General features: G+C 37.7%; 2 protein-coding genes across 2 annotated transcripts; both read left to right on the top strand.

The window, feature by feature from the left end:
• The first annotated feature begins 1087 nt into the window (after positions 1 to 1087).
• Positions 1088 to 2046, top strand: LOC131005397 (uncharacterized). Its single transcript, XM_057932366.1, has 2 exons — positions 1088 to 1181; positions 1415 to 2046. The coding sequence occupies exons 1-2, from the start codon at positions 1088 to 1090 to the stop codon at positions 2044 to 2046; spliced, it is 726 nt and encodes a 241-aa protein (XP_057788349.1).
• A 4211-nt stretch (positions 2047 to 6257) lies between these two features.
• Positions 6258 to 9723, top strand: LOC131017626 (protein ETHYLENE INSENSITIVE 3-like). Its single transcript, XM_057946441.1, has 2 exons — positions 6258 to 6769; positions 7518 to 9723. The coding sequence occupies exon 2, from the start codon at positions 7635 to 7637 to the stop codon at positions 9480 to 9482; it is 1848 nt and encodes a 615-aa protein (XP_057802424.1). The 5' UTR covers positions 6258 to 6769; positions 7518 to 7634; the 3' UTR covers positions 9483 to 9723.
• Positions 9724 to 11584: the final 1861 nt, after the last annotated feature.

Raw genomic sequence — 11584 nt, 5'->3', positions numbered from 1 at the left:
AAATAAACAAAAGCGTCTGAGTAACCTATCGCGCTAAGGAAAGAGAATCATTGTCTTAAGTAGCAAAACACTGCAATCAGGTGGGCATTACTTTTACTATACGTATATAGAGATCCCCTGCGTGTCGTAGGCCTCTTATACGAATGAATGCATGAGATGATTTAACTGTTAATTTCAGTTTTATATATCTATCAAACGAATTTAATGTTACATTTAAACAAGATATTTCATTACAAAATCATTGAACTGAAAATTATTTCAATTGTTGTCTTGCCATAAATGTTTAAATTTTAGTATGATATCTATCTGCTTTGGCTTTGCCAATGATGCAATCGAATTCGGGTCCTGAGCAGTTGATAGCTATCCTGCCAGGACTAGTGTACACCAGTGACCGTGAGTCATCTAGCGGGTTGGCCGGTCAAGTGACCGTGAGAGGTGGCCACCTCTCCGGCACAAAGTTCCAGATATGATAGATTACAAGAGAACTTAGTCTGCAGACGAACTTTAAGAATCACAAATGAACTTAGTAAGCTTGGGCCTTTTTAGCGAAAAACTCCCTTGCTGTACTGTTTATGATGGCATGACAATTTACAGTTTTGAAGCATGTATTTTTATACCTAGGCATACGTGCCACTGAGTGCTTTTGTACTCAGCCCTGCATATGTTTTCTAAATGTGCAGGTTGAGCTGATGTGATGATGGTGCTGCAATGAGCGGAGTCTCCAGAGTTGTTAATAAATAGTTAACCTGTCTAGAATATGTCTTCATACATATGTCTAGCTACTTTCCGCTGCAAGATGTTGTTGATGTTATAGTATGTTATGTCATACTTTGAGTCTTAAGAGAATGGTTTCATATGATGTATAACTTGATTAATGATATTAATTAAGTTTTATGCTGTCTTTCATAGACTATTTTCAATTGAGTATTCATGAATAAAAATGACGAGTTTTATTAAGATGAGTAAGTGTTACGGCTATAAATGACGCCCCTTTTCTTCCCCTTCTTCTTTAACCCCATCCCTAGTCGTAGATCACTCGGCTTAACTATCCTTAGTTAGGGCGGGCTGTGACACCAAAAATGGGGCGATGAGGTCGGGGTGGTGGAAGAAGGTGTTGGAGTTAAGTCGGGGAGAAAATGGGAGATGGTTTAGAGAAAACGTGGCTGTCCGGATTGGGGAAGGTGACAGGTTCTGTTTTGGCATCAACACTGGGTGGGGGAAAAGAGTCTTAAGGAGATGTTTCCTAGGCTCTTCAGACTTAGCAATAATTAGGGAGGTCTTATTAAAGATTTGGGAGGATGGGTTGAGGGGAGTTGGGTGTGGAACCTTGGGTGGACTCGTGAACTGAGGGGGAGAGAACAAGACCAGTTGCTTAATCTTACTTCCTTGATTCATAATTCTTCTTTCAATGCAGGAACACAAGACGGATGGAGTTGGCTGGCCGATCCGAAAGGAAAATTCTCGGTTAATTCGGCATATAGAACCCTCTGTCAGTTCACAGGTCCAGGAAGAAATACTAGCAAAGCGCCGGAGTTTCTCTTGATTTGGAAAGCACCAGCTCCATTCAAGGCAAAAACCACTGTCTGGAGATTACTTAGAGGAAGAATGGCAACCTGTGATAACTTATTGAGAAGACAAGTCATCACACAAAATACAGAGTCAGATTGCATGCTCTGTAAGGAGCAGACTGAATCATCCGAACACTTGTTCTTCCGATGCCCAGCAACTTCAGAAATTTGGTATGCTCTTCTTCTTTGGCTTGGTAAACAATCGGCCCTTCAATCTAAAGTGAAGGAGCATCTGCTTGCTTTCACAAACCTTGGGGAAAAATCAGATACATCTCTTTTATTATGCATCTGGATTTGCTCTGTTTGGTGCATATGGAAAGAAAGAAATGAATGTAAGTTTAATCAAGGAGTCTGGAAAAATGAGAAATTGGTGGCGGAAATAAAATCCAGAGTGTGGGGGTGGATAATGGCGTATGATGTGCAGTCTCGTTTCACAGATTTTAGAACTTGGTTTACTGATGTAAAACTGTTAGAGTGATCTTGTCTGAGGAGTTTGGAGTCAATTGGCTTGGTGCTGGAAGTAGTCTTGATCTCGGATTGTTTTCCTATGTACTCTGATGTAATGATTCTTTTATGGGGTTTATGGTACTGCTGGTACCACACTCCTTGACAATAATATTTTCCGCTTTCCTGATCAAAAAAAAAAAAAAAATTGCCCTTTTATCCTTCTTCTTCTTCTTTTTTTTTTGGGGGGGGGGGGGGGGGGGGGTTTGAATAGCCTACATATGTAATATGTAGGAAAAGGTCTTCTAACAAAATTTAAAAAAAAAAAATAAAAAAAATACATATGCAATGCCAATATGGAATGATCTGGAATGATCTTACATGCTACATGTGTTATATCCAAAGCCAAAATCACATGGAAATTCTTATTCAACGTCATTGGAAGCCGGACTCTACACCATGAGGGGAAATCAGTCGTACAAAGTTTAGCTAAAAAGACTAAATCATAGGTGATTTTGTTAGAATATGAAAAATATCAACACAAAAGTGAAATGATACATGTATACGTCTCTACAAAATTCAACGTAAATAGTGATGAAAATTTTTATAGCTAAAAACATTAATTTCATAGCTAAAAAGTTTTAACAACGGAAATGCAAGAAGTCAATTTTAAAAAAAATACCCGTCGTTAAAAATCAAGCGATGGAATACATATTTATCGTTACGATTAGCTACGGACTTACAACAAAAATATCCCTCATCAGAATATGTTTCCACAATCGTAATCTAACGATGAATAATGGAATTAGCTACAGATATTTTTATTGTTGAATGGCTATGGAGTAATCCGGTAGACGAATCTGGCGATTTTTTATTTATTTATTTTTTTTCGATTTGGCCTAAGCTACGAAAAAATCTTTAGCTAATTCGTTTCTAAGTTGCTTGAATTTGGTATTTTTTTAAATTTTTACCCAATTACGACATGTTACATATTCCATATATAACAAAACTAACAACAATTAATATTATTTCAATATCTAATACACATATCGAAGTCATACACCAAAATAGTTTACATATCTAACAAGTATTTCAAAACTAAACACCTAGAAATAATCGATATCAAGATCAAATCACATGTACATATGATCATGAAACATGTGTTGGTGGATCTGGAAAACTAGTGACGCTACTTGATTGCCATTTGCTTGATTATTCCCATTGCAGTTTTAACTTGTTCCTCTAATTGAGATGTCATTTCTTGCTAGGCTTGCAACTGCTGCTCTACACCCCTTAGGCGAGTGACATACTGCTCTTTATCGAAGTCGAACATGACTGAAGTACTATTTTTCAATATATCGGTCTTCAAGGTCGATGCGAGACTATATGTGCCGAACAACCTTTGCTTTTTATCTAAACCGCTCCCAAGATATCCAAATAAATCTTGTTCATATCCATGTGAGTATCAGGATGGGATCGGCCATCTCCATAGGAATAGCATGTACCTCCACCTAATTGATAAAAAAATATTATATAAAATATATTAATTTTTTTTAAATAAGACCTACATCGATTCTTTCAGACTTCTTATCGATGAAAAATATAGAGATCGATAGTGAACGCCGTTACCTATACCTATCAACAACGATGAGAAAGACAACGAAATAGTCACAACGAGGGCGAGGAAAGATGGTGCCGAAAGAGTGAGAAAATGCTAGAGTGTGCAATTGGAGGTAAATGAGAAGAAGAAAAACCACTACTGCATTTTGAATTTGAATGTGGTCTTTGATACGGACGTTACATTCCGTAGCTAGTAGGTCACAAGGATCTTGTTACGGACAGAATTCGTAGTTACATATTAAATTTTAATTTAGCCATGACAATTTTGAAAAAAATTTTGTTAATTTATTTTACTTTATGACGAATTAAACTCGTTAAGGAAGTGTTGCAACGAAAATCTATTGTAAATTCAACAAATTATATTTGTCATAAATACGTTATAATTCTATCACAAAATAGCTATGAATTTAAATCCGTAACTAATTCCATAGCTAAATTCAATGTTTTTTTTGTAGTGCGTTTATATTGATATGATATTTTAACAATAAAACTTACTAAATACTACTTGTACGTTTATACCAATATAATATTTTAGCGGCGAAATGTGCCAATCTTTTTAAGGTGAATTGTGCGTCACTAATTTTTTTTTTCATTTCTATTTTTACTCGGAAAATAAGTTTATTAGAGCATTCACAGCAGATCTCTCAAAATTTTACTCCCAAAAATACTCCTAAAGTCTTTCCTAAATTATTTTTAACCCCTATTTTACAATTGCGCACAACAACTCTTCTATTTTTCATTATCTATTTTATAAATTTAGTATTAGATTTAAGAGGGTGTAAATTTAGGATTAAATTTGAGGGGGTGTAAATTTTTTTGTGGGTCCAACTTAATATAGGTGATCTGTTGAATGATCATTTTATCTTACTTTTTATTATTTTAGCTCAAATTTAAAGTTAGGATTACTTTTGAGAGATCTGTTGTAGATGCTCTAAAAGTTTATAAGCTCCCCCAAAAATAAGTTCTTCTACCCCAACTTATTTTCTCATTATCATATAAGCGAAATTCATTTTACAAAAATAATTCAACTATGATTTTTTATTTTCATTATATATATCATTCTAATTTCATTATTCTTCGATTTTCTATCTCTAACAAGATTTTCTCTTATGAACTAAAAATTATCTCTCTAGCTTATAAGCTTAATTACCCAAACACTTTGACAACTTATAAGTTCTTAATAAACTACATCTTATAAGCTCTTGAAACATCTCAATAAACGACTCAATAAACTAGGTTAGTGTTTGGCTAAGCTTATTTTAAAGAGTTTATAAGCTCTTGGAGCTAGGGATGGCAATCGGGTACGACGGGTACAGATAGTGACTATCCATACCCATACCCACGAACTAAATGGATAGTGGTTGTTACCAACGAAACTATCCATGGATATCAAATGGTATCCAAACCCGCTACCCGCGGATACCCGCTACCCATCGGGTATCCGCGAAACCTGCTATCCGACAGGTATCCGTCACCCACTATCCGACGGATACCCGCTATCCGCCGGATACCCACTATCCGCTGGATACCCACGAAATAGAATTTAAATATAAATTTACAACAAATTTAATAGAAAAAAAAATCAACACAAATAGCATAGTTCAAATCCACAAAGAACAATGTTTAAATTCAAATTTACAAAGAACAATGTTCAAATTCATCAACTAAAATATAAAATCCAACAAAGAACAATGTCTATAATTGCTCGACAGTAGAAATAGAACCCTCTTCATTGAACTCTTCTTCTTCATCTTCAAGACAAGTCCAAAAGCTTTCATTCTTTCATTTAGCTCAGTATTAGACTTTGGGCCTTATTGTATGGGCCTATTTTAAAATATAAAATACTAGCCCATAATCTCAAAATATGTATTTAAAGCCCATATTTTATAGAATTTTTTGTGGATATTTGACGGGTAATTGACGGATAATTGGCGGGTATTTTTCGCGGGTAAACGGGTTTCGCGGGTATGGATAGTAAGTATCAAAACCCATACCTACGAACTAAATGGATAGTGAATTGTACCCACGAAACTATCCGTGGATATCAAATGGTATCCAAACCCACCCTAATGGGTTCGGGTTTTCGCGGATATCCACTACCCGCGGGTAGATTGCCATCCCTACTTGGAGCTTATAAGATGTTTCAAGAGCTTATAAGATGTCATTTTTAAGAGCTTATAAGTTGTCAAAGTGTTTGGATAATTGAACTTCTAAGCTAGAGAGAGCTTATAAGTTGTTAAAGTGTTTGGATAATTGAGCTTATAAGTTAGAGAGAGAATTTTTTTGCTAGAGAGAGAAAATCGAAGAAAAATGAACTTAAATGATATATGATGAAAATAATAAATTATAATTGAAAAATATTTGTAAAAAGATTGTTGCATATGAGATTATAAAAAAACAATTTAGGGTAGAAGAACTTATTTTTTGGGGAGCTTATAAGCTCTTTAAGCTTATTTTTGGAGTTTATAAGCTATTGAAAAACTTATTTTGCCAAATACTTTGAAGGAGAGAGCTTGCAAGATGAGTCAAACACCCTCCGGTGGAGTAAGATCAGTTTGATCATCAAATTAAATTGATGAAACTTACATATGAGATACATTTTTCTGTTAATTTTTTTTTTTAAACTGTTAATACACTGTTTGGACACAATTGAACAGAGAACGTCTCCGTGTTAAATGCGTCTACACTTGTGTAGTAAATTCCACTTATTACTTTCAGAGTGGAATTATTCATCTCATAAATCTGGTAATATATTCATTCTCTCATCCCAATCTCCATGTTCAAAGAGATGCTGCTCCTCTGAATCTGACCATTTTTATCCACCCCCCCCCCCCCCCCCCCCCCCCCCCCCCCCCCCCCACCCGCCACTGTAATTAATCCTTTTTCTAATGCCTCTTTGCTTTACTAAGGGCCGACATTTTTAATCTCCTCATATACCACTTCAATAATACTGTTCACAAATTCTCGTTTACAAAATCAATACACACATTTTTATATGTAACTATATGTATATTTATATATACGCACATACAAAAGGTCTCTGCCATGTTATTCTTGCCTCTCTGTTTTCCCCATTTCTTCCTCACTTATTCTCCAAGAGACGAACTCAGCTGCGATTACCAGGATAAACTCTAGAGGTAAAACCCCCTAGTTTTTGGAAACAAAATATCTTCTCGATTCGCTACTCATTTTCTTCTTTCTTCCGATTTTGATGTAGTTACTTGGTTTGATTTATTTCTTTTGTTTATGTTGTGTTGATCAGGGATTTTTGTTGCTCAATTAAGATAATTGCTTTTAAATGATTTTGATTTCTTTTGAAAACCCACAATCTTTAATATCTTCAAAAATCTGGGTTTCTGGTTTTGGGTGGATCTTATAACCGAAAAGAAAAAAACCATTTTTTGACACTTATTTCGCGGCATATTCCAGTGATTTTGTTAATCAATGAGATTACCGGTGAAGATGCATTAGTTGGCATTATTAATTTTTTCCCGGGGATTTTGAAAATTTTCTCCTGCCAATTTTCGTGGAATATCTGATTTTAGATTTACTTGGATCTGTATTTTTTGTCATGATGGCAACTTTTATTATCACAGATGTGAGAATCTAAAGTAGTTCAAGAAAAGGGCTTCTTTTTTTTTTCCTACCTTTTCGGTTAAAGTTCATGTGTTTGCCGTGATAAAATTTACTTTGCCTAAAGTCTTTCCATTAAGCCTTGATTGTATTACAAATGTTTCAAGAGAGTGGTCCTAATTAGCATATCTTTTATAGTTCGAATTATTCGAGTATATATTCTGAATTTTCAATCTTTCGTGTTGCCTTGATAAAAGGCTTTTCTGGCTGCAAGGAACATTCCTAATTGTGATTTTTAATTAATCTTTACAGGTGGGAATGGAATTTAAGTAAAATTTCCCTTTTGCTAATTCTTGGAACGCAGCATAATACAAGATCTTGATTGATCCTTCAAGTAGAAGATATAGAGTTTTTTTGGGGTCTGCTAAGATGATGATGTTCGAGGATATGGGGTTCTGTGGCGATCTCGATTTCTTTTCGTCTGCTCCGATGAAGGAAGCAGATGTATGTGCTCTGCAGTCTGCGGAGGCCGAGGCCGATGCAGTCGTGGAGGATGACTACACCGATGATGAGATCGACGTGGATGAGCTCGAGCGGAGGATGTGGAGGGATAAGATGCGGTTGAAGAGGCTCAAGGAGATGCACAAGGGGAAGGAAGGCGTTGATGCTGCGAAGCAGCGTCAGTCGCAGGAGCAGGCGAGGAGGAAGAAGATGTCGAGGGCGCAAGACGGGATCTTGAAGTACATGTTGAAGATGATGGAAGTGTGCAAAGCTCAAGGCTTTGTTTATGGGATTATCCCTGAGAAGGGGAAGCCTGTGAGCGGAGCCTCTGATAATCTGAGGGAGTGGTGGAAGGACAAGGTCAGGTTCGATCGCAATGGGCCGGCTGCCATCGCCAAGTACCAGGCGGACAACGCCATCCCCGGGAAGAACGAGGGGTCTAACCCCGTCGGCCCAACTCCTCACACCTTGCAGGAGCTCCAAGACACCACCCTTGGTTCCTTGCTATCTGCTCTGATGCAGCACTGCGATCCGCCTCAGAGACGGTTCCCTCTGGAGAAAGGCGTCCCGCCTCCGTGGTGGCCGACGGGGAAAGAGGAGTGGTGGCATCAATTAGGTCTACAGAAGGATCAAGGCTCCCCTCCTTACAAGAAGCCTCATGATTTGAAGAAGGCGTGGAAGGTGGGCGTTCTAACGGCCGTGATCAAGCACATGTCTCCCGACATTGCCAAGATCCGGAAGCTCGTGAGGCAGTCCAAGTGTTTGCAGGACAAGATGACGGCCAAGGAGAGCGCGACTTGGCTGGCCATCATCAACCAGGAGGAAGCCCTGGCCCGGGAGCTCTACCCCGACCGCTGCCCACCACTCTCTGGATGCGGGGGCAGCGGAACATTTGCCCTGAACGAGAGCAGCAGCGAGTACGACGTGGATGTGGGTGATGAGGAGTCTAACTTCGACGTGCAGGAGCAGAAACCGGCTACTCTCGGGTTGTTGAATATTGGGATGGATAGGTTTCAAGATAGGTCTCATGCCATCAAAGATGAACTCATCACCAGCTTGGACTTCTCGAGGAAGAGGAAGCCCGGGTGCGAACTCAACATGATGATGGATGGGAAGATCTACACGTGCGAGTTCCTTCAATGCCCGCACGCTGAGCTCCGCCACGGCTTCCATGACCGAGCTTCCCGCGATAATCATCAGCTGTCTTGCCCTTACAAGCACTCTCCTCAGTTTGGGGTTTCGAATTTCAGCATCAATGACATCAAACCAGTCATCTTTCCTCAATCATTTGTCCAGCAGAAGCCATCTCCACTGCCTGTGAACCAAACTCCGGCCCCGCCCTTTGATCTCTCCGGCCTAGGGGTCCCGGAAGACGGGCAGAGGATGATCAATGAGCTCATGTCCTGCTACGACAACAATGTACTAGGAAACAAGAATGCGAATGCAGGCAGCGCCACAGCCGCCTCAAAGGAGCAGCAACGCAACAACGTGCATTGCCAGCAAGACTCCGGCTACCTCCAAACTCAAGGAATGGTGTTGGACAACGGCCTATTCGAAGACAACAACAGCAACATTCATCACAACCCGATGATGTTCCGAGCAGCAGCTGATCGGTTCGACCAATGCAAGGTGTTGAATTCACCTTTCAACCCCAACCCTAGTGAGAATTTCCAGCTAATGTTCAGTTCTCCGTTCAACATACCGGCGGCCGACTTCTCCGAGAATTTCGGGCCGAGGGATAGCCTGGCAAAGCAGGATGTTGCAATGTGGTACTAAAGTAGTCTCAATACATTTTCAAAGGTGGATTTTTTTTAAATTTCACCTGGTCTTTTTATCTTAGTGTTACATATTGTGGTGTCGTTTTTATGATGTTAGAGTTTGTAGAGTTTGAAGATGTTGTGTAATAATCAAAGTGGGGATTGTGGTATGGAATGGTGTCCCATGTCTTTAAAGATGCTGTGGTAGAATGGATAGAGTTCATATAGATGTTATACATAAATAAGGTTGTTATTGATGATATTTTGAGTTATATTTATGATGTTTTTGGTGTTAGGTTAGAGGCAGCCAGAAAAGGATAAAGTTGATTGTGGATGGCTGTATTTTGTTGACTGTGGAAAATGCTTTGTCTTTGTGTTTGTATTTGTATTTGTATTTGTGTGGTCACATCTGTAATGGAATTGCAGCTACAGTAGGATTAGTAATTGGAGGGAGGGAATGGATCTATTATGGTTCATGTCCCATCAATACCCCACTCCCTTTGCCTTCTCCACCTTTTCATTAATGGAATTTCTCACTCTTGAAATATTTCAGTTTCTTTAAATTATTCTTTCATAGTTAGGCCGATCTTGATTTGAGTGATAACAAATACTATGTCGCCATTCGTCAAACAAAGGAAGTCCCAAAAAAAGAAAAGAGGAAATGTTGGGTTTGTTCTTCATTTTATCAATGTAACTACAATAAACATAAAGGTGATTATCCATATCCTTGTATATTTGACATTATAATGGAAAAGGGCCTTAAAATTAAAACACAAAGTATGATAGTTAAAGGTGGGTTAATCTCACGTGTACACTAATTAAGTAGATTGAAGTAATTAGAATAAATAATGCAAGTAGTGAAATGGTAGGTGATCTTGTGTCGTGAAGCTAAGCTAGTGATGTCGAAAGGGGCCCCTTAACTTAATTAATAAATTAGGATAATGTTTATGTTGATTTGGAGGCTTCTCATCCCAACACTTGCTGTAGTTTTCAACTTTTTATCCTTTCTTGATAAAGTTTGCAGCCGGCCCCCCTCCCCTCCCCTCCACACACACTATCATCAATCCCATGAATAAAATTACTCCCTTCGTCCACTAATTCAAGGCCTACTTGCCTTTTTAGTCCGTCCAGCAACTCAAGGTCTATATATTTTTAGTAACTTTTTATTCATTTTTTAATTGGTGGGGTCCCAATAAACAGTATACTTATTATCCACTCAATTAATAAACAATACACTTTGTGGGCCCCTTTCTCCACTCAACTAATAAAAATACACTTTTTTTTAAAACCCGTATTTTGCCTCCTAGGTCTTGAATTAGTGGACGGAGGGAGTAAAACTCATTTATGCAAATGTATATTCATATTCATGGAGATGCACATTTAGGCAGCATAGTTTTTGTCGAGAAGCAAATGCTGTTGATTGGGTCATTTTCTCTCTCATTTGGATTGTTTTTTACTCTATTACATTTTCTTGCTTCGTGTGATGACTTTTAGCGCTTTACTTTATTTGCAGTTTCGCGCTTTTCATGGAAGGATAACTAAACTTATTCATTTCATTTCGCCTACATTCTTTTCCTCTCACCCAAATTTATTTTACGTTTTTGCCCTTAAACTTATTGTTTCACTAACAGATCAATGATGTTGCTATTATTATTATTACTATTTGCGAATTATTCCTAATATTAATGGAGTTTGGAAAAACTGGGATTCCTATATAAGTCGTTGTTACAAGTGAATAAACATGATCTTGAACACACTATTGTCGTGATGTGTTATATCTAAGTGTAGTGTCGTTGATGTCGTTTATCAAAAAATAATTGCAAAATTTTGGGTCCATTCCTTCCTATTGAGTATTGACAAATAAGTCTAGTACATAGGCTTTAAAGATATTTTTTTTTAAAAAAAAGTACATAGCTTTTATAGTTATTGTTGCACGTTAAACACAATTTGGGACATATTATTATCATGCGATTTGTTATTACTATTATTATTTGAATTTTTTTGAGTCCATCTACTAGTTCGTACGAGTATATAGTTGGGTTAAATTGGGATTCCTAATTTGGGAAGTACAAACAAAAGTGCAATAGTTTTATCATAAATTAAATAAATTATTATTGTGAA

The sequence above is a fragment of the Salvia miltiorrhiza genome, chromosome 1 (genome assembly GCF_028751815.1).
Source record: "Salvia miltiorrhiza cultivar Shanhuang (shh) chromosome 1, IMPLAD_Smil_shh, whole genome shotgun sequence".
Taxonomy (NCBI): Eukaryota; Viridiplantae; Streptophyta; class Magnoliopsida; order Lamiales; family Lamiaceae; genus Salvia; species Salvia miltiorrhiza.
Note: the sequence above shows the minus strand (reverse complement) of the source record. Positions and strands in the feature narration are given on the sequence as shown.

Coding starts and splice junctions, on each gene's coding strand:
- LOC131017626 (XM_057946441.1), top strand. CDS start 7,635: ATGATGATGTTCGAGGATATGGGGTTCTGTGGCGATCTCGATTTCTTT.
- LOC131005397 (XM_057932366.1), top strand. CDS start 1,088: ATGAGGTCGGGGTGGTGGAAGAAGGTGTTGGAGTTAAGTCGGGGAGAA. Junction 1,182..1,414: donor GGCTGTCCGGATTGGGGAAG/GTGACAGGTTCT, acceptor CTTTCAATGCAG/GAACACAAGACGGATGGAGT.